Source organism: Microcaecilia unicolor, chromosome 8 (assembly GCF_901765095.1).
Source record: "Microcaecilia unicolor chromosome 8, aMicUni1.1, whole genome shotgun sequence".
Lineage (NCBI taxonomy): Eukaryota > Metazoa > Chordata > Amphibia > Gymnophiona > Siphonopidae > Microcaecilia > Microcaecilia unicolor.
In genome coordinates this window covers 57,274,085-57,297,941 of record NC_044038.1, presented here as the reverse complement: position 1 = coordinate 57,297,941, position 23,857 = coordinate 57,274,085, and the positions used below count along the sequence as shown (strand labels likewise).

At 44.4% G+C, this 23,857-nt stretch overlaps 1 protein-coding gene across 2 annotated transcripts in view; it reads right to left on the bottom strand.

Moving 5' to 3' along the window:
• The window catches only part of TEDC2 (tubulin epsilon and delta complex 2), a 79,369-nt gene that overhangs the window by 38,033 nt on the left and 17,479 nt on the right, over positions 1-23,857 (bottom strand). For both annotated transcript variants that reach the window (XM_030212919.1, XM_030212920.1), the window contains one exon: positions 19,026-19,671. In XM_030212919.1, the coding sequence (XP_030068779.1) occupies positions 19,026-19,671 (646 nt within the window). The remainder of the gene's footprint in view (positions 1-19,025; positions 19,672-23,857) is intronic.

The window sequence follows — 23,857 nt, the reverse complement described above, 5'->3', positions numbered from 1 at the left end:
GCCCCCTGAGGAAGCTAATCGTAATAGTGAAACGGTGAGCCCCGTTGGGCAAAGTTGTTAAAGCGAAGTAACATTACTATCCAAGCAGTTGCCTAAGATGTTCTCAATGGGGTATATATAATTCCCATTTAGAGCCTTTACCTGCACGCAAGTGGAGTTTACAGACCAATGATAAGAACGGAATCAAGTTATTGCTGGCATTGAATATAAACATTATATGGTTGCCATGCTTTGATTACTGAGATTGTTCTCTCCACTTTTAATATGACAAAGAGGTGCAGCTGATCGTTTTGGTATCGCATTTGAATAAAGACTGCGATAGTTAAGCATTTTTCAGCTTATTACTAGTATTTGGAAATATATCTGCATATATACTGTGATTTAAACAGAGTGAGAATCTACTGTATTGTCTAATTAGATTTTGAAAACCAATTTCCATCTACTTAACTATTTATATGTAGTGACGTCAAACCTGACTGAATTGTTTTACCATTATCCCTGATACCAAAGGAGCCGACTTTGTGGGTGCTTGAGCACCCCCAATATTGAGAAAATTCCTTGTACGTGTCCAGAAAGGGGTTATTTCCATTGGGCTTAGCACCCCAATCATTTTGAAAAGTTGGCTCCTATTCCTGATACGATAGTGATAAAGGAAGATGCTAAACTAACTAAATGTGCACTCCCAAGAACATACCAGCTCACATTCATTCAGCCCTAAGATATCAAAGTACCACTGAATCCACTGTTTAATTTTAAATTCTAGAATTCTGTTATCAACTTTCTTTGAGGTACTTGATGGCACTACTTTTTAGATCCTATCTTCATAGAAGACAAGGATTTTTCTTTTTGTTCCCTTTCTTCTCTAAAGTCTTCAATGTCCTTGCAGCACTGAAAAAGTGTAGATACATACCTGTAGCAGGTATTCTCTGAGGACAGCAGGCTGATTGTTCTCACGATTGGGTCATCGTCCGCGACGGCCCAGGAGACCGGCAAATCTCTAAAGCAAAACAAACTTTCTAGAACGCACCAGCGCACGGGCAGAGTGAACCGCGCATGTGCGGCTTCCCGCCCGCGGCACGAGCGTGTCATCATCAGTTTAATAAAAAAGCAACCAGATAATTAGAACAACTCCAAAGGGGAGGTGGGTGGGTTTGTGAGAACAATCAGCCTGCTGTCCTCAAAGAATACCTGCTACAGGTATGTATCTACACTTAGCAGGCTGCTTGTTCTCATGATTGGGGTATCCCTAGCACCCAGGCTCACTCAAAAAAATGGTCAATTGGGCCTTGCAACGGTGAGGACATAACATAGATTAACCTGAAAAGAAACACAGCTAAGTGAAAGTGCAGCCTAGAACAGAACAAAAATGGGCCTAGGAGGGTGGAGTTGGATTCTAAACCCTGAACAGATTCTGCAGCACCGACAGCCCAAACCGACTGTCACGTCGGGTATCCTGCCGAAGGCAGTAGAGAGATATGAATGTGTGGACTGATGACCACGTTGCAGCCTTGCAAATCTCTTCAATAGAGGCTGACTTCAAGTGAGCCACTGACACAGCCATGGCTCTAACATTATGAGCCGTGACATGGACCGCAAGTCAACCCAGCTTGGGCATAAGTGAAGGAAATGCAATCTGCTAGCCAATTGGAGATTGTGCGTTTTCCGATGGCGACTCCCCTCCTGTTGGGATTGAAAGAAACAAATAATTGGGCGGACTGTCTGTAGGGCTTTGTCTGCTCCACATAAAAGGCCAATGCTCTCTTACAGTCCAAGATGTGCAAATTGTCTTCACCAGGGCGGGTATGAGGACGGGGAAAAAATGTTGGCAAGACAATTGACTGGTTCAGATGGAACTCCAACACCAGCTTTGGCAAGAACTTAGGGTGAGTGCGGAGGACTACTCTGTTATGATGACACTTGCTATAAGGTGCATGCACTACCAGGGCTTGGAGCTCACTGATTCTACGAGCTGAAGTAACAGCCACCAAGAAAATGACCTTCCAGGTCAAGTACTTCAGACGACAGGAATTCAGTGGCTCAAAAGGAGCTTTCATCAGCTGGGTGAGAACGACGTTGAGATCCCATGACACTGGTGGAGGTTTGAGAGGAGGCTTTGACAAAAGCAAACCTCTCATGAAGCAAACCACTAAAGGCTGTCCAGAGATAGGCTTACCCTCTACACGCTGGTGATAAGCACTAATTGCACTAAGGTGAACTCTTACAGAGTTGGTCTTGAGACCAGACTCTGATAAGTGTAGAAGGTATTCAAGCAGGGTCCTTGTAGGACAATTAAAAGGATCTAGTGCCTTGCTGTCACACCAGACGGCAAACCTCCTCCATTTGAAAGAGTAACACCTTTTTGTGGAATCTTTCCTGGAAGCAAGCAAGACTTGGGAGACACCCTCTGAAAGACCCAAGGAGGCAAATTCTAAGCTCTCAACATCCAGGCTGTGAGAGCAGGAGACTGGAGGTTGAGATGTAGAAGTGACCCCTCGTTCCGAGTGATGAGGGTTGGAAAACACTCCTATCTCCAGGGTTCTTCAGAGGACAACTCCAGAAGAGGAGGAAACCAGATCTGATGAGGCCAGAAGGGAGCAACCAGGATCATTGTTCCGCGGTCTTGCTTGAGTTTCAGCAAAGTCTTCCCTACTAGAGGTATGGGAGGATACGCATACAGAAGGCCTGTCCCCCAATGCAGGAGAAAAGCATCTGACGCTAGTCTGTCATGGGCCTGAAGTCTGGAACAGAATTGAGAGACTTTGTGATTGATCTGAGTGGCAAAAAGATCCACCGAGGGGGTGCCCCACGCTCGGAAGATCTTGTGGACAATGCCCATGTTGAGCAACCACTCGTGAGGTTGCATAACCCTGCTCAACCTGTCGGCCAGATTGTTGTTTACGCCTGCCAGATATGTGGCTTAGAGAAACATGCCGTGACGGCATGCCAAAAGTCACATCCGAACGGCTTCCTGACACAGAGGGCAAGATCTGGTGCCCCCCTGCTTGTTGGTGTAAAACATAGCAGCCAATCAAAATGATGTGGTTGGACAGCCGCTCTCTGAAACCCTTTAGAGCGTTCCAGATCGCTCATAATTCCAGGTGGTTGATCTGAAGACCCTTTTCCTGAAAGGACCAAGCTCCTTGAGTGTGAAGTTCATCTACATGAGCTCCCCACCCCAGGAGGGATGCATCCGTCATCAGCGCTTTTTGTGGCTGAGGAATTTGGAATGGACGTCCCAAGGTCAAATTGGAGCGAATGGTCCACCACTGAAGGGAACTGGAAAAGTTGGTGGAGAGATGGATCACATCCTCTAGATCTCCTGTGGCCAGGCACCACTGGGAAGCTAGAGTCCATTGAGCTGATCTCATATGTAGGCGTGCGATGGGAGTTACATGAACTGTGGAAGCCATTGTGTCCTAAGAGTCTCAACATCTGCCTAGCTGTGATCTGTTGAGATGCTCGAGCCATGGACACTAGGGCCAGGAGACTGCCTGCCCTTGCCTGGGGAAGATAAGCTCGAGACGTCCGTATGTCCAACAGGGCTCCAATGAACTCCAATTTTTGAACCGGGACAAGATGGGACTTGGAATAATTGATCACGAAGCCCAGAAGTTCTAGCACCCGAATAGTCATCCGCATGGACTGTAGAGCGCCTGCCTCCAAGGTGCTCTTCACCAGCCAATCGTCAAGATAAGGGAACACATGCACTCCCAGTCTGCGTAGCGACGCTGCGACAACTGCCAGGCACTTTGTGAAAACTCTGGGCGCAGACGCGAGACCAAAGGGCAGTACACAGTACTGAAATTGCAGAGTTCCCAAGCAAAATCAAAGATACTTCCTGTGAACATCGAGATATGGATGGTCTTCAGATGTCCAAAATATGAAAAGAGCTTCTAAAAAAGGGCCATAGGCACCGATGTGTCTTTATAAAATAGTATGCAAACAGGCATCTTCCTGCTCTATTAAGTTATTCCCTTGATGCTATTTTTAGAACAGATCATTTTATTATCTGGAGCTTTGGTTTCTCCAATTATATCCGCTTGAAATATGTTGTATATTTGTTTAATTTATTTCCCTAATAAACACCCTCCTCCAATAATCACCCCCCCACCACCCTGCTTAAGAAACCAAACACGCTAGAAAATTTGGTCTTTGGACCAAATCAGGATTCCCCCCAATAATCGCCCACCCCCACTTGGCATTGCTCCCCTCCATCACCCCAGCAACGACCAGATCTCTCTTCTTACCTCGTCTCAAGGTTATGGTGCTGGGCCACTGCAGGACCTTGAGAATCTGTGCATGCTCAAGGCCCCAAACCAGCCCAGCATCCAGGTTGGGGAAGACAGAGGCTGTGTTCACATTAGGCTCCTACAATTCAGGTTAAATAATATACTATTTATTTACTGCTCAAATTTACATACTTCTGCTCAGTCTTTGTTGGGGTACCAGCCCTGAGTTTTATTTTGAGTTTTCTTCCCTTCGCTTAGTTAATTTCATTGTTTTGTTTGGATAAGGGCAACTTTTTGCCTCCCTGCACTTTTCAAGGAAGCATCCTCTTTGCTTGTGATCTGAGCTAGATCTACAATAAAAAAAAAGCTTCCAGTGATCTACATAAATTTGATCATCAAAGGACATCAGATCAGAAACTGCAAAATGATGAAACCGTAACTACAATCTGCAAGTTCAGGTTCATATCTGTAACATTATTGTCTCTAAACTTCCGATATCCCGTTTAATCTCCCTCTGAATTAAAACTCCCAAATAATTTCACAGGAATGAAATACAGTTATTTGACTTATGTCTGTAGTGAACAGGATTACCTTGTTAGATATTAGTTACTGGACTTTAAAAACTATTTTATCTTCTTTCAAGATGTAAAAGCACAAAATACAGATATAATATGTAGCTCTATGAGGCTGACGCCTGACTACATATCTCCTAGAGAATCTCAACTTCTTAGGAAACAGGCACTTCAAAGGACTCACATGCCGATGCTCAGAACTCCCGCGGTAAGCCAACAGTGCAGAAACCTAGCTCGGCCAATACTCAAAGGAATGATATTCAAATTATATGTGCGCTGTAAATGCGAAAGCGGTGGTGGGGGGGGGGGGGGGGGGGGGGAGAATGTGCTTGGTGCATATGAAAACAATTTTGCGGTAAGCTCAGCTCCTGTACGCATGCGCCTGGCAAACCCAAAAGTGAAGCATACATTGGCGTCTGTTTTCTGCACCTTTAAGCATTACAATTTTTTTTTGTTTGTTTAAACTTGGAAAGCTTATATGCAAATATAGGGCACAGGCACCAATATGTGCTTTCACGTTTGGGTTTGCTTTGACTCGCAAATATTCGTTTCTCATTACCAGCACTTAGAGGCTTGCACAGGTTTCCTTCTGCTTCCAAATTACATAAAAACTAGCAAATTTTAAAGAAAGAATCATGAGAAATCCTGCTCCAAGCTGGCATTATTTTTTCAGCAGTATGGCAGCTTTGTTTTGCGCGTTGTTCTCTGAGCATTGGGAGAGAAATAACCTCATTAACATTCATTTGACTACATTAGCATGCTATTTGCACTCATCTTGGCATGCTCATTGACTCCCGTGCTACAGCCTCTGAGCATTCTGCGCTCACTAATGCAGGCTCTAGTTCAGTGCTAATTGCCTCTAGCACCCCCATTTGATTTTGAGCATGGTTTCATCAGATTCTCATCAATCACTGTCTGCGTAATTAACACCCCATTGTTAATTGCTGCCAAAGAAACTGGCTTTTTGTTATATTGAATAGCTAGAGAGCTCTGTAATCTTACCTACGTTAAATAAGGTAAAAACAGAAATAAAGCAAAAAATAGAAAAGAAAATAAGATACCTTTTTTATTGGTCTAACAATACATTCTTTTTGATTAGCTTTCGAGGGTAACCCTTCTTTGTCAGATCAGAAATGAACAAATGTTGACAAATATATATAAGAGAAGCACAAAAAAGCATTCCAATGACAGTCTCAAAGGAAGAAGGTGGGATGCTCTATACACAAACGTTCCTCGTGGTTCTCCTAAGAACAACGGGTCCTTAAGCGTCAAGGACGCCAACTTGAAAGAAAATGGCGAAAATCTCACTTAGATTAAGATAAGGTCAACTGTACGAAACACATGACAATGTACTGTCAGGCCTTAACAACAGCCAAAAAACAATATTTCTCTCAACACATTGAACAAGCTGCAAATTCAACCAAGCAACTATTTAAAATAGTAAACAGCCTACTGCAAACCCACAACAGAACCTGCCTTCCCAGTCACAACTAACCTACAATGATTTCGCCATATACTTTTCCAACAAAATTAATGGTCTCCAACAGGACATACAGACAATCCCATCAAAGCTCACTCCTTCTCCCCCAACATGCACAGTCATCTGGGACTCATTCAACCAGGTCACAGAAGCAGCACTTGAAAAAAAAAAATCCTGAAATGTCTATGGCCTACAACCTGCCTTCTTGACCAATGCCCAGCAAAGACAGAACAATGAGCCAAGTATAGGCCTCATTAAAGGGGCCACTAAAATTGTTAGTAACACAGTAACATATAGCGCCTCTCTTGTGGAAGGGCAGCTGCCAACCACTAACCACTGTGCTCTAACCACTAGGCCACAGTGGAGGAGTGGCCTAGTGGTTAGAACACCAGTCTTGCAATCCAGAGGTGGCCGGTTCAAATCCCACTGCTGCTCCTTGTAATCTTGGGCAAGTCACTTAACCCTCCATTGCCTCAGGTACAAACTTAGATAGTGAGCTCTCCTGGGACAGAGAAAATATCCAGTGTACCTGAATGTAACTCACCTTGAGCTACTACTGAAAAAGGTGTGAGCAAAATCTATCTAAATAAATAAAAACACTAAAAAGAATAAAAACACTAAAAAGAGCTGTGGTGTGCCCCCTACTGAAAAAGAGCTCACTTAACCAGGACAAGCTTGAAAACTACCAGCCAGTCTTTCCTGGCAAAACTTATAGAACAGTCTGCATTCAACTCAACGACTGGCTAACAGAGTAACTAGCTTCAGACCTGGGTATGGAACAGAGACAGTTCTTGTGTCCCTTCTTGATGATCTGCACAGACACCGTGACAGGGGGATCTGCCTTGATACTAGTGTTGCTGGACTTCTCAGCAGCCTTCAACACTGTGGTTCATAAGGTCATGCTTACAAGGCTGGTAGATACAGGTATCTGTGACACAGTATTTATAGAAACCTTCTGACAGCGTGCTGCTGCGGCTAAGAAAGCAAATAGAATGTTATGTATTATTAGGAAAGGAATGGAAAACAAAAATGAGGATGTTATAATGCCTTTGTATCGCTCCATGGTGTTCAATATTGTGTTCAATTCAAAAAAAGATATAGTGGAATTAGAAAAGGTGCAGAAAAGGGCGACGAAAATGATAAAGGGGATGGGACGACATCCCTATGAGGAAAGGCTAAAGCGGCTAGAGCTCTTCAGCTTGGAGAAAAGGCAGCTGAGGGGAGATATGATAGAGGTCTATAAAATAATGAGTGGAGTTGAACGGGTAGATGTGAAGCGTCTGTTTACGCTTTCCAAAAATACTAGGACTAGGGGGCATGCGATGAAGCTACAATGTAGTAAATTTAAAACGAATCAGAGAAAATATTTCTTCACTCAATGTGTAATTAAACTCTGGAATTCGTTGCCAGAAAATGTGGTAAAGGTGGTTAGCTTAGCGGAGTTTTAAAAAGGTCTGGACGGCTTCCTAAAGGAAAAGTCCCTAGACCATTATTAAATTGACTTGGGGAAAATCCACTGCTTATTTCTGGGATAAGCAGCATAAAATGTATTGAACTTTTTCAGGATCTTGCTAGGTATTTGTGACCTGGATTGGTCACTGTTGGAAACAGGATGCTGGACTCGATGGACCTTTGGTCTTTCCCAGTATGGCAATACTTATGTAGGTTCAAATCCTATTTGTTAGGCAAACAATCAGATCTGTTCAGCAAGAGCACATTATTACCTTGGGCACGGAACGAGTGACACAGGGATCCATACTGTCTTCCATTGAATGTCTACCTCAAGCACTGGCTGAGCGGCTTCGGTCAACGGACACAAAATTCTATATCTATGAGGATGATGTGCAACTACACATACCCACTGAACCAGATCTACCCACAGCTTTGAGTAATCCGACTGCCTAACTGCAACTCAGGAATGGGCAAACAGCAACAACTATGCCTGAATACAAGCAAAACAGAGATTATTTGGGTACTTAAAAGTGGACAAGTACCTTTTGGGAAATATGAACTCTCCCTAAAATCACAGGTCAGGAATCTTAGGATAGTGCTAGACTCACCACTCACTCTGATCCCGCAAAGTGAAACCACCTTTAAAAAGTTCTTTATCACCTGTTGCAGCCACAAAATCTCTCTCCATATACTGAAAAGACAAGTCTGACCACAGTGGTCCGTGTCATGATAATATCACGACTAGACTCCTGTAATGCCCTATACACTGGTCAAACCAAAAGAGTTTGCATCAGCTCCAATTAATTCAGAATGCTGCAGCATGACTGACAGAAGGCTGGAAATGACATGGCATCACACCCTTCCTGCAAAAACCATTGGCTACCAGTACCTTACAGGGCTAAATTTAAAACTGATTTTCAAAGCCCTCAGACAAAATGGGCCAGAGTACTTAAAAATACGTTAGTTCTTTACACATCTTTGAGACCTCTAAGGTCCTCTTCAAGGTGCATCACTATCTGTACCCTCATCAAACAAAATGGTACGATGCAATACCATCAAGCAGGGGCTTAGCCACGGGCGGGCCTGGACGGGCCCAGGCCCAGCCACTTTCCCTCCACGCCCGCCCATCCAACATCCATCGATTGCTATCGCTGCCTTTTCTCCCGCGGCTCCAGGTACAGCTGTCCGGGAGGCAGCGTTCAGCATTGCCTGCCTGCCTGCCCTGAATTTCTTCTTCTCCCCAGGCTCCTTTGCCTCGGTCCCTGCATTCTTTTTTTTCGCTCATCGCTGCCATTCACACAGGCAGCTCCGCTCCTCCCTGCCATGTCCATCTGGCCCTATGTAAACAGGAAGTGCATCAGAGAGGGCTGGATGGACGCGGCAAAGGGGAGCGGAGCTGCCTGTGTGAATGGCAGTGCTGTGCGATGAGCGAAAAAAAGAATGCAGAGACCGAGGCAGCAGAGCCTAGGGAGAAGAAGAATTTCAGGGTAGGCAGGCAACACTGAACGCTGCCTCCTGGATGGCCGTACCCAGAGCCGCGGGAGAAAAGGCAGTGACAGCGAGCGAAGGATGTTGGATGGGCGGGCCTGGAGGGCAAGGATAGTTTTGCAGGAGTCGGACTTGCGGGAGGAAGGGGATTGGAGAGAAGGGAGAGAGCTACTGGACGTGGAAGAGGAGGCGAGGATCGGTTTGGAAGGGAGAGAGCTGCTGGACATGGGAGGGAGAGGAGGAAGGGGCTGGAGAGCTGCTGGACAAGGGAAGAAGAAGGGACTGGAGGGAAGGGAGAGAGCTGCTAGACATGGGAGGAAGAGGAGGAGCGGACCACAACCTAACACTAGAGAAACAAGTGGCATCCGCAACTAAGAAAATGTTTTACTCAATGTGGAAACAATTCTTCCCGAGGGAAACATTTCGCAACCTGATACAATCAATGGTATTAAGTCACATGGACTACTGCAATGGAATCTATGCGGGATGCAAAGAACAAACATTAAATAAACTCCAGACCGCCCAGAACACGGCAGACGTATATATTGGGAAAAACCCAATCTGATAGTGCAAAACCTCTCCGCGAAAAACTACACTGGCTCCCAATCAAAGAACGTATTGCTTTCAAAATCTGCACAATGGTTCACAAAATTATCTACGGTGAAGCCCCGGGATACATGACAGACCTGATTGACCTACCAACCAGAAATACTTCAAAATCAACACGAATGTACTTAAACCTGCACTACCCAAGCTGCAAAGGACTCAAATACAAATCAACTTATGCATCCAATTTTTCTTACATAAGCACACAATTATGGAACGCACTTCCAAAAGCCATAAAAACTATATACGACCACCTACACTTCCAGAGAACACTAAAAACGTATTTGTTCAAAAGGCATACCCTACCAACCCAACATAAAAGCCTGACCGCTGCAACACAACAAAACCATAATACATCATGGACACAACAACAACAAAATACATCATGGACACAACACAATTCTTCCGTGTACGATGCCCCTATGTGGCTATGCCACATGAACCTTATCCTATCTCTACATCACTCTGTATTTGTTTACACCGGAGTCTGCAATCGCATCTCCTGCACTATGTAAGTCACATTGAGCCTGCAAATAGGTGGGAAAATGTGGGATACAAATGTAACAAATAAATAGGCTAGACCACCAGAGCTGCCCCCCACCCCCTCCTTGCCATTGCATTCTTTATTCTACTGTCTCTACTCAAAAGACCTTAAATGTAACCTCTCCCTTAACCTCCCTTCTCTCTCTTCTTTTGAATTCATGGATCTGAACAGCCTGCTTCACCTAAACTGCACCCCTGAGCATGCTAGCTTGCACCCCACACATGTTTAGGAATAATCTGATAGCCCATTTACATACTTAAATACCATTTTTTGCATGAAAATGATTTATAAAATTACCCTCTCAATATCAAAAACATTAATCCATAGTCAGCAGTAAATGGGAAAACCTTAATCAGTTCCCTAAAAGCAGAACTGTAACAACAGCTCTAAGTGAGAAATCCTGGTGGCAAGCTACACTCCAGAATTCCAACACCCTAGATGAAGGCCCAGTTGTCCATGGAGAAAGTTACTTCATTCGCCATTTCCTTTCCCCAATTTCTATTGCTGTCACACCTTAAAAGAAATGCAGAGCTTGTAACAAACTCTGGGGACAATTACATGGCAACTCTGGCAAACAGAACATGGCAGCTCTTTTAGAGTCAGTGACAGAAGGGATATAGAGAATTGATGAATCTAAATTTAATTATATTCAACGTTCAGAAGGGGATTAAAATAGCATTCAATCTGTTTATACTTTTCAGAACACTACACTTCGGAAAACAGACCTGATCTTTAATTTCCCTCCTGTCACTTGCACAGTGCTCACATTACATTGAAGGATGTTTTGTAGTGCAGTGCTGAGAAGCTACTTATTTTGAAAACCATATAGATCTGAGCACAGTGCATAGTTCCAAATGAGATAAAGCAGTGCTGGGTAACACCTGCACAAATGATATTTAAAAAGAAAGACTACAATTCAAAGCTTATCACAAATTGCACCATTTCACAGAAAGAAGGAATACGTAGGTTAAAAAAACTATTTTTATTCAGAACAAAGAAGAAAAATAGATAAGTCAATTACAACATATTATTTGCTCAGCTGTAAACATCCACCTCCAAAGTTTATTAAAATTACATTACAATTCTTCAATAACGTTAAGAGAATTTCAAAGAATTTTAGGGGTAGATGGTTACAAATAAGCCACCGAGATGTGTGAGCTATAGCCACCGGTTTAAGGGGTTTTCATACAGAAGAGTTCATAAAACTTTTTTTTTTTTAATACACATTTTTCTCTCTATGAAATGAACAAATTTGTGATAAGCTTTGAAATGTATATTTCTGGTTTCTTCTTTTATTGAAATATGATCGTGCTGGTACATATGTTTTTAGGGATGGAAAACTATTTTGAAAAACAAAAAAGCTTGGACACCAATGAGCATTTTTAGAAGCTTGCGCAAAATATTATGGAATGCTTTTACTAAGCCACGGTAAAAAGTGGCTGGTGTTTCTATCAGCGCGTAGGTTTTAGCGCAGCAGTAAAATGGCCACACCCAGGGGTTTTATGTAATAGCCACATGCTAATTTCCCCATTACTGCCAGAAACCTTTACCGCCACCTATTTAGAAGGCGGTAAGGGCTCCCACGCTAATCGGGTAGCACCATGTGCCTGCGCTATCTGATTAGTGCTGGCTCACCTACTCTCCGCCACTAGTAACACCTCCTGTGCTGAAATATAAAAATTACTTTCCAGTGTGGGATTAGAGCGCACTAAGCAGAATAATACCGCGGGACATCTCAGCACATCACTCAGTAGTGCTCTTTTACCATTCGGTAGGGCTATTGTACCTTAGTTAAAGGGTCCCTATTTTTCCTTGTCATTCCTTTTGTTTTATTGGTGGGGTTTGCTTTTTTACTTTGGTGGTTTTTGGGTTTATCTATTTTTCAGTTTTTTTTTCTTTGCTAATTTTGTTTCATTTTTGGAATTTCCTTTTTAGCTTTGTTTATTGGTTTGCCATTTTTAAAGATTTATTTTTTTGTCTCTCTGCCATGCCACTATCTCTGTGGCAACAAGTTGCAGCCCCCATTAGTAGTGATGGCTACTCCTGTTGATCAAGATTTGCTGAAATAGCAGCACCGATTCCTCATTTTACTAGTTTTTGGAGCCCAGGAATTGCCCATCCATGCATGCTTTTAAATTATAGGAAAAAAAAAAACCTTAAAATAGGAGGGGTCCAGTGCTGAACAAGAGGCAGCACAGCAATAGTAGCAGCATTCTTTTGGAGAACGCCTCTTTAAAAGGACAGCAGCACTGGAAGAATCATAAACAGTCCACAAGCCCTAGAAATCTGAAAAGGACCATAGCTGAGTGGGACATATTACTTCCGTTTGTTGAAATCCATGGCAACCGACAAGTAGTGAGCTTTGGGTCAGCCCCACTGAAAAGTAATGAGAGAGAGGGAATTCAGACCCACTCCCTGGGTCGACCTGTTGCCACCAGGGGCGTAGCCAGACACCCAATTTTGGGTGGGCCTGGGCCCAAGATGGGTGGGCAGAAGAACCCCGCCTCTTCCCACAGATGATGTGGTCTCTCCTCTCACCTGCATGCCATATGGTCTCTCAAATATCCTCCCTCTCCTGCATACCTTTTAAAATAGCAGATTTTCACCGGCAATAGGCAGCACCTAATACACACAGCTGATGTGGCTCCATACCCTTCCCTCTGATGCAACTTCCTGTTTCCGCCTAGGCAAGAATACATCAGAGCGAAGGCTATGAGGCCGGTGTGAGCAGTATGCATCAGTCACTGCTCACTACAGGCGAAGATCTGCTATTTACAAGGTATGCTGGAGGAAGTTGTTTGGAGTTTTCGGCTGCTGGTACTGGCTGGGCCTGGGCCCACCCAAGCCCACCCTTGGCTACGCCATTGGTTGCCACAATCCATCTTGCATACAACCCCATGCTAATTTGTTGAAAAACATTATGTGCCCATATCAGTTTCAATCTTTGACTAACACTAAAAGTGGTTTTACTGTAAGGAACATCTATCCAATAGAAACTAGACAGTGTCTACCAATTTCTGTCAAAAATCAGGCGGATTAGCCATACATGTGGATAATGTCATCAGGCAGAATTTTTCTGAGCATGCCTACGAGTTCATTCTGGACACTGCTGCATAAGCCCACAGTCTGTCTTTGTCTGAGCATGTTATCAGATACATGCCAACTTAGCTCTTGTCACCACCTCCTGGCAAGTTTCTTCAATTGTTTTTGCTGTTTCCCAGTCTAAATGAAAAAAACATTTCTTCTGTTATGCTTTACAGGTCTTCTTTCTTAGAATTTTCAGCACTTTTAAAGTTCCTGTTTTTCTTTTTGACATCAGTGCCACGGCCCTAAATTTTTTTTCATTTATGCCAAACATTTTTCAGCAAATATTTTGTCTGATTACCTGGAGAGATTATGTCCCATCCTAGATCTTAAGGACCTTGAACAAATTTTTAAAACAAAGAGAAGTTGAAGATTTCTTCAAGCACCCTGATTCCCCAGTTAAACAAAAGAGGCTGGCTCTCTCTATCCTTCATAGTTACCTATACCCACCAAGGTCACACTGAGGTCACAGGAAGTCACTCAGATTAATAAAAGAAATATATCATTACTTTCCAATATTGCATATGACTGTTTGGCTTGCTGGCCACACCTTGAATCTTCACAAAATGTCTGACAGGTGCCTCTGTGTTTCCCTATTTAGACAATTAGCTTATCAAGAGTACCTATTGGACAGGAAAGAATTCATGTGCATCACCATTTAGTACTGCAATTGCTAGGACATTATCCCAAGTTCAAACTTATTCCATCGCTTAAACTGCACTTTGTAGGGGATCTGTTAGACAAGACTCAGACAAACCTTTCTTCCAACCAACAAGGTCACTAAGGTAATGTAAGCTATTATGGATCAGCAGGTATCAGTATGAGAGAGAATGTTGGGTCATTCAAGTCCCTTCAAATAATACCCTTAAGCAAGTCTTCTTACAGGACGAGCCCAATGAACCCCAAATTCTCAATGAAATCAAGTCACTCACAGACTAAAGGCATGTACTGCATCAATGGCCAGTGCAGGAGTGACCTAATCGTTAGCGCAGCAGATTGCAGACCTGGGGAACAGGGTTCGATTTCTGCTGCTGCCTAATGGATGGCAGTGGGTTGATATCCTGGGGAACTGGGTTTAATTTCCTCTGGAGCTCTGTGTGACCCTGGGCAAGTCACTGAGCCCTCCACTGCCCCAAGTACATTATATACTACTTAGATTGTGAGCCCATTAGGGACAGCACTAATACCTGTATAGAAAATTGTACTTGTTGATCGCTGTCCCCGGGATTCTATGTATCGTGCCTTAATTTCTGCATCAAAAGCAAAGTGTATTCTATAGCAATGTGCATAACTTAAATGGTTAACTAGCCATCAGCCCTGTTAACTGGATGTTAACAAGCAATCAGAACTAATTGGCATTATGATTTATACACAGTAACATAGTAACATAGTAGATGACGGCAGAAAAAGACCTGCATGGTCCATCCAGTCTGCCCAACAAGATAAACTCATATGTGTATACCCTACCTTGATTTGTACCTGCCTTTTTCAGGGCACAGACCGTACAAGTCTGCCCAGCAGTATTTCCCGCCTCCCAACCACCAGTCCCGCCTCCCATCACTGGCTCTGACACAGACCGTGTAAGTCTGCCCTCCACTATCCTCGCCTCCCAACCACCAACCTCTCTTCCCCCACCTGCTCCGCCACCCAATTTCGGCTAAGCTTCTGAGGATCCATTCCTACTGCATAGGATTCCTTTATGCATATCCCACGCATGTTTGAATTCCGTTACCGTTTTCATCTCCACCACTTCCCGCGGGAGGGCATTCCAAGCATCCACCACCCTCTCCCTGAAAAAATACTTCCTGACATCTTTTTTGAGTCTGCCCCCCTTCAATCTCATTTCATGTCCTCTCGTTCTACCGCCTTCCCATCTCCGGAAAAGATTTTTTTGCGGATTAATACCTTTCAAGTATTTGAACGTCTATATCATATCACCCCTGTTCCTCCTTTCCTCCAGGGTATACATGTTCAGGTCAGCAAGTCTCTGCTCATACGTTTTGGAACGCAAATCCCATACCATTCTCGTAGCTTTTCTTTGCACTGCTTCCATTTTTTTTTTAACATCCTTCGCAAGGTACGGCCTCCAAAACTGAACACAATACTCCAGGTGGGGCCTCACCAACAACTTGTACAGAGGCATCAACACTTCCTTTGTTCTGCTGATCACACCTCTCTCTATACAGCCTAGCAACCTTCTCGCTACGGCCACTGCCTTGTCACACTGTTTCGTAGCCTTCAGATCCTCGGATACTATCACCCCCAAGATCCCTCTCCCCCTCAGTACCTATCAGACTCTCACCGCCTAACACAAGTCTCTCGTGGGTTTCTACTCCCTAAATGCATCACTTTGCATTTCTTCACATTGAATTTTAATTGTCAAACCTTAGACCATTCTTCTAGCTTCCTCAGATCCCTTTTCATGCTTTCCACTCCCTCCCGGGTGTCCACTCTGTTGCAAATCTTAGTATCATCTGCAAATAGGCAAACTTTACCTTCTAACCCTTCGGCAATGTCACTCACAAATATATTGAACAGAATCGGCCCCAGCACCGATCCCTGAGGCACTCCACTACTCACCTTTCCCTCCTCCGAGCGAACTCCATTTACCACCACCCTCTGTCTGTCCGTCAACCAGTTCCTAATCCAGTTCACCACTTCGGGACCTATCTTCAGCCCATCTAGTTTATTTAAGAGCCTCCTGTGGGGAACCATGTCAAAAGCTTTGCTAAAATCTAAGTAGATTACGTCTATAGCACGTCGATGATTCAATTCTCCAGTTACCCAATCAAAGAATTCAATGAGATTCGTTTGGCTCGATTTCCCTCTGGTAAAACCATGTTGTCTCGGATCTTGCAACTTATTGGCTTCCAGGAAATTCACTATCCTTTCCTTCAGCATGGCTTCCATTACTTTTCCAATTGCACAGAACTCACTAAGCGTATTCTGTAATGTGCTGCGCATAAATTCCAAGTCACGCAGTTGAAAAGGGGGCATGTTGTGGGTGTTTCAAAACACTGTGTGCATTACTATAGAATACACCCGCTCTGCGCCTAATTTAGGCAGTATTTACACCAAGTAAAACATGGCCTAAACGGACACAACCAAATTTGGTCACGTGGAGAGGCGCTCAGCATTATTCAATATATCGCGCGAATCTTTTAAGCCTATTCTATAACATTTAGGCGTACTTTAGAGAATATGCCTAGGAGTATTCTCTCTGTGCAGATTTTTCAGGCGCCATATACAGAAGCTAGCCCTGTATGCCTATGTGAAGTCCTCAGCAGTATATCAAATGTGCTATTTTTAGCTTTGGCAAAATGCTGGACCAGGCGACGAGGATCGGCGTCATCCACTTGTGAGAAGACAGAAACCTGCTTGTCCTTGGAGAAAAACACGCTTACATGGTATTCTATAAGCCATATTTAAAGTTCGGTGTGGTTTATAAACGCTACGTGTAAATTTAGGGGCCAAATTTTGGTGGTGCAAATGCCCGCTCCTATATTTACACGCAGAGCACTGTTATTCTATAATTATGTGCGTATCTCAAAACCATGTCACCAATCCGCTCTGACACACCCATCACCCTCCCATTTCCACACCCCCTTTTATGGGCTGCATAAAAATTTTAGGTGCAGATCCCATGCCTCTTTACATGCATAATCCCCAATTAAATCTAATTAGTGCCAATAATTGCTTGTTAAAAAGTGAATTATTGGCACTAATTGGCTCATTATTCTATTAAATTGCACATGCAATTTTTGGTGACCTTTATAGAATCAGGTTCTCATCACCGCTTCTTCCAGTTTGGACTCCACACTCAAGGCCTGAGCCTAAAACTACCACATCAATTTCCTGGAACTCTGGACAATAAGAGGTGCACAGCTTCTGTCTTCAGGCATCACATACTGGTTTGGTTTTCAGGATATCCCTAATGAACAGACTTCCTGAGCCAGTACATCAAGCTCCATCTCTGTCAGTCTTCAAATCTAGGCTAAAAAAACCCACCTTTTTGATGCTGCTTTTAACTCCTAACCCTATTCACTTGTACAGTACCCGTCTGTTTTATCATTCCCACCTTGGTAATTCCCTTATCCCTTATTTGTCCTGTTTGTTAGATTGTAAGCTTTTTTGAACAGGGACTGTCTCTTCATGTTCAAGTGTACAGCACTGTGTATGTCTAGTAGCGCTACAGAAATGATAAGAAGTAGTAGTAGTAGAGAACGCCATGAGAAATTTGCACATGGAGGGGGTCAATATTCAGCCAGCGGATACAAGCATTCTTTTAGCCATTACCGGCATTATTCTCAAACATTATATGCTGGACCATGTACCGGCACTGGCACTGAAAATCCGGGTTTATGTAGCCAACTCTCTTTTATGTGATTAAGTGCTATATTCAGGAATTAACCGCATAAGCGACACCACATAAAGCTAGGACTTCTATGCAGTCTAATTTAACCGCAAAATTTAGGTGGTTAAGTGCTGAATATCGGCACTTAACTGTGTAAGTACTGACTGCTCCCGAACCACCCACAAAATAGCCGGCTTTGAGTTTAGCCGTCTGTGGTGATATTCAGTGGCACTAACCTATTAAGTGGCACTGAATATCAGCAGATGATTCTGAACAAGTGATTTAACCAGTCAGGAGATGTTTCTGGCTGGTTAAAACACTTTGAATATTATAGAACATAGATGATGGCAGATAAAGATCTGTATGGTGCATCCAGTCTGGCCACCCCAGAGTGTGCAGGGTGGGTTTTGGGAGTTTTTAAAAATTATGATTTTCATTGGTGCAAATGGTGTCTAAATTTACGTATGACCTCCCTACTTAAGTGTTATTCTATAAACTGTGCCAAACTTAGGCATGGCTTTCAGAATACCACTTAAGTGTGTGTGTGTGGGGTGGGGTGGGGGGTTCAGTGCCATATATAGAATCTAGATCTTTGTGTCTAACTTTGGGTACCAGCATTTACACCTCACAAAACCTAGTATAAACGCTAGCATCCAATTTATAGCGGCTAGTCATGCAATTAATAATATTCTAACACATCATGCCTAACTTCTGGGAACACTTCCTGGTCCAGCCATGCCCCTCCCATGGTCACATCCCTTTGGAGTTGTGAGCTATGAAATTCAGGCCCACATTTTATAGAAGCACCTATGGCAGATGAGCACAACTTCAAAATGCTCTGAACTGCTGCAAATTAACTCCAATTACTGATTGTTGACACCTAAATTATCTAATTAATGTGCACGTGGATCTGCAATCAGCACCCAAATTTGCATGACCAACTTTGGGCGAGCTACATAGAATCCAGTGGAAAATAAGACTGTGCTATTTGGCTTTTAATAAAGCTGGGATGCCAGAGAAATCCCTAGAGGATAAGTATACAGACTGCTAGGTCAGGGCTAGATTAGAAATATTAAGAGGTGATGAATGAGTTTTTGCAATATTTTACAAAGCAACTAGCATAGCACTGGGGCCATCTATACAATGACATGGAGGCATGCAGCCCTTTTACTCTTACCTCAACAAGATATCCTACTTAAGGAAATACAGTACATACCCCTGTTCTTTTAAAGTAAAGATGTGTGAAGGTGGCATTGCATTTTCCTTGGAATTCCTTTGTGTTGTTTGGCTCTCTGCCAAACCCTCCTCTGCTGGGTGATCAAGATTTTTCTCTGGGCCTTTCAATAGCTTCTTAGTAACCTTTGAATCTTCCCTGACTGACTCGACAACCGGTGAATCCATCACTTCAGGGCCATTGCAGCCCTGCTCTAGATCCAACTTGTCTGCTGAGTTAGACACTTGGGTTTTATGAGGTACAGATGCTTTCACTGCACCCCTCCCAACACTCTTTGAACCCTTGGATGGCAGCCTAGAAGTTGCTACCCCTCGTGTTCTCTTTCTTTCAGGATCAGTTCGGTAAGGGGCTTTTAGCAGATAGCATGAGTTCTTTTTAATGGGCTCTGAAGTTTTGCTTGTTGAGGTCGCTGTGATGGATTTAGGAGTCCTCTCTTTACATGTGGACTTTTGGTGCCCAGCAGAATTCCTGGGGGCTGGTTTCTTGTCAACTCCTTTCTCTATCCCTTTGGCATCTCCCTGAACCTTGGACCCGGTTGCCAGGATGCTCTCTCGGATTCTTAGTGCTTTTGCAAGAGCTTTGTTCAGTAGCTCTAAATCACGACATTCCTCTGGTGAAGGCTCATCACCTGCAACAGCAGAATATAAAAGTGACTGGAGGACTAGGCCAGGGTTCAAAAGAAAAGAGTTGTTTCAAAATATTTTTGTATACTTCATGAAAGAGAAACCAAGCGCTGACTAAAAATAACAGTCATACGAAAGTGCACATTTCCTTCACACAGTTCTACCAGCCCAACATTAGTCTCTGTATGGCTGACTTATCCTGCTGTCCACGGAGAGTCTCCGTTACAGGTAAATAACTTCACTAACCTGCTACTCCTTACAGCAGCCCCTGCTTTTTCAGTACTAAGCCCTAATATAACTATGCTAATGCACTCTAATCCTGTCTGTTGGGTCAATCACAGTTCAGTCTGCCTGGTAGGCTGTCTAAAACTAATAGTAATCCACAAAAGTTAAACAGCATAAAAATTAAGAACCACCCAGACAGACAACAAATGCAAAACTGATATAGGCCCTTTCTTAAACTACCTGCACAGATATATTAAAAAATTCTATCAAGTCATTTAAGTGAATATTCTATATGATGAAATCAGAGTATTGTTAGGATTGCAAATAAGGACTTTCTTAGCGTCCCTCCGGACCAGCCCAGAATGTGACTGATGGGTTGTGCGCGCCTTCCAGCAGGTGGAGACTGAGAAAAAACTGTGACTCTAGCGAGCTAATAAGAGCCCTAGCCAACCAGAGAAAGATCTAGTAATCTCAGTCTCCAGCAGGTGGAAGGTGGTGAGCACATCAGTCTCGTTCTTTATCTTTGTCTGTTCTGTGTTATATTTCTCTCTAAAAAAAAAAAAAAGGAAAACTAAGTTTAATTGTCTTTGGTTCTGTGCATCTTAAAAAAAAAGCCTGTCACAGAGAGGCAGAGGCCCGTGGGGGTCTCTTAGGGCCTTGGGGGTGTTACACTCTGGAGGCCGAGTCCCTCCCCCCATATCTTCCCTGATTTTCTGTGGAGCTGGGTTCTTTAATTTCCTGAGAAGCTCACAGTTTAAAAAAAAAACAAACAAAAAACGAAAATCAGTTTCCTCAAGCTCTTCGGGGGAAGAGCTTTGGAGGCAAGGAGAGGCAGCCGATGGCAGAGAAACCGCCGATGCTCCATGTGTCAGAGGTGGGGACTAGGTGCGAGCAGTGTCTAAGATTTTAGTGGAGCAGGGTGCAGGGACCAGGAAATCCTCGGTGCCGTCGATTGGGGGGGGGAGGGGGCGATTCGGGCGCTTCAGCTGCAGTCGGGTCAGCCTCACTACTGGTGCCGATTTCGGCGGGAAGCACCACCATTTTGGATACCTCTGTGTGTGCTGTGACTCTGCCTGCTTCTCAGTCTCCCGTTCCGTCAGCGGGTGAAGGATTCCCGCCTAAATTTGTGGTACAGATGTACCAAGCATTTCTGCTGCACAAAGCTGCTACCCTCCGGGAAAAAGATCTCTGGAGGGCTCTTCTGTGGCTGTAAAGCAGGTCAGACACTCTGTGGAGGCAGAGGAGAATGTTTTTTTTGCCCCTGACCAGGAGATGCCGTCTTTAGAAGAGGCAGAATGGTTTCCTGAGGAACAAATTTTCCGAGGACCTGGAACAGCCAGAAGATGGAGCAGAATCTCTTCCTGCGAGGGAGGACACTTCGGTGGTAAGGATTTTTCATAAAGATGACCTTCAGAAGCTTATTTCGCAGGTTTCTTCTACTTTGCATTTTGATGACCAGGATGTCCAAGTAGCAGAGCCCAGAAAGGTAGATTTGCTGGTTAAGGGTATCCGCAGGTAGATCTTTTCCTATGCACCAAGGTATTAGGAATATTATTCTGGCTACTACTACTACTTAACATTTCTAGAGCGCTACTAGGGTTACGCAGTGCTGTACAGTTTAACAAAGAAGGACAGACCCTGCTACAAAGAGCTTACAATCTAAAGGACGAAATGTCAAGTTGGGGCAGTCTAGATTTCCTGCATAGAGGTATAGTGATTAGGTGCCAAAGGCGACATTGAAGAGGTGGGCTTTGAGTAAAGATTTGAAGATGGGCAGGGAGGGGGCCTGGCGTATGGGCTCAGGGAGTTTATTCCAAGCATGGGGTGAGGCGAGGCAGAAAGGGCGGAGCCTGGAGTTGGCGGTGGTGGAGAAGGGTACTGAAAGGAGGGCTTTGTCTTGAGAGCGGAGGTTACGGGTAGGAACATAAGGGGAGATGAGGGTAGAGAGGTAAGGAGGGGCTGCAGAATGAGTGCATTTGTAGATTAGTAGGAGAAGCTTGAACTGTATGCGGTACCTGATCGGGAGCCAGTGAAGTGACTTGAGGAGAGGGGTGATATGAGTATATCGGTCTAGGCGGAAGATAAGACGTGCAGCAGAGTTCTGAACGGACTGAAGGGGGGATAGATGGCTAAATGGGAGGCCAGTGAGGAGTAGGTTGCAGTAGTCGAGGCGAGAGGTAATGAGAGAGTGAATGAGAGTTCGGGTGGTGTGCTCAGAGAGGAAAGGGCGAATTTTGCTAATGTTATAGAGGAAGAAGCGACAGGTCTTGGCTATTTGCTGGATATGCGCAGAGAAGGAGAGGGAGGAGTCGAAGATGACTCCGAGGTTGCGGGCAGAAGAGATGGGGACGATGGGGGTGTTATCAACTGAAATAAGAGAGTGGAGGGAGAGGAGAAGTGGGTTTGGGTGGGAAGACAATAAGCTCGGTCTTGGCCATGTTCAGTTTCAGGTGGCGGTTGGACATCCAGGCAGCAATGTCGGATAAACAGGCCGATACTTTGGCCTGGGTTTCTGCAGTGATGTCTGGTGTGGCGAGATAAAGCTGGGTGTCGTCAGCATAAAGATATTAGAATCCATGAGATGAGATCAGGGAGCCCAGGGAAGAGGTGTAGATTGAGAAGAGAAGGGGTCGAAGGACAGATCCCTGAGGAACTCCAACAGAGAGTGGGATGGGGGTGGAGGAAGAACCATGAGAATGTACTCTGAAAGTACGGTGGGAGAGGTAAGAGGAGAACCAGGAGAGGACAGAGCCCTGGAACCCAAATGTGGACAGTGTGGCAAGAATTAAGTTGTGATTGACAATGTCAAAAGCGGCGGATAGGTCGAGGAGGATGAGGATGGAGTAGTGACCTCAGTGGGAGGTTCTTGATTCTGCTTTTCGGCTTGCTAGATCTATGGTCAGACTTTATCCAGTTTGACTCGGATAAGGAGCTCTTGCGCCCTCCAGTAGTAGATGTGGTAGTGCCTGCGGTTACCAAGCGGAACACGGTTCCCGTGTATGGTGGAACGGCTCTGCGAGATACCCAGGATTGCTGGTCAGAAAGAGTTTTGGACCGTACTTCGGATGATCTTTCAGCTGTGGATGCTGAAGTGGCAAAGTTGGAAATGGGTTTGGCCTTTTTGGCAGATGCTCTTTATGATTTGCTTTGAGCTTCTTCTAAGTCTACGGCTCTTTCCGTCGTGGCCCGTCAGTCTCTTTGACTACGTGGCTGGTCGGCGGATGCGGCTTCTAGATCCAAGCTTAGTAAATTTCTTTTTAAGGGTTCTGTTTGGTGAGGAATTAGACAAGCTGGTACATAGCCTTGGTGAGGCTAAGGTGCCAAGGTTGCCTGAGGATTGTCCCAGAGGTTTGGGTCATGGTAATTTTTCTGGTTGTGGTAGAGGCCGTGATTTTCGTCGTTATCGGCCGGGCAGAGTATTTTCCGGTCAACATTCCAGGTTTTTCCAAAGGACCCAGTCCTTTCGGGGAGGTTGGGAAGCAGGAAATTCCTTTTCGTCCTCCTCTCGTCCTCAAAATGAAGGTTTGAGGGCCCAGCCTCTAGTCTAAATAGGTGCTCGGTTGGCACAATTTCAGGGGAGGAGGGGCCAAATTACTTCAGACCAGTGGGTGCTGGAGGTTATTCGAGATGGGTACACCTTAGCGTTTGCTCGTCCTTTGTCAGACGCTTTCCTACAATCTCCTTGCAGTTCTCGCATCAAGGTCGGAGTTGTCAGATACTTTTCGCAGACTTCTAGACCTGCGAGCGATTTGTCCGGTTCCTTTGGCAGAACGTCAAGGCCGTTACTCCATTTATTTTCTGGTACCCAAGAAAGAGGGATCCTTCTGGCCGATTTTAGATCTCAAGGCGGTCAATAGAGCTCTCAAGGTGCCCTCGTTTCATATGGAGACTTTGCGGTCAGTCATTGTTGCAGTCCGGTCCGGTCCGGAGAGTTTCTGACTTCTCTCGATCTTACAGAAACCTATT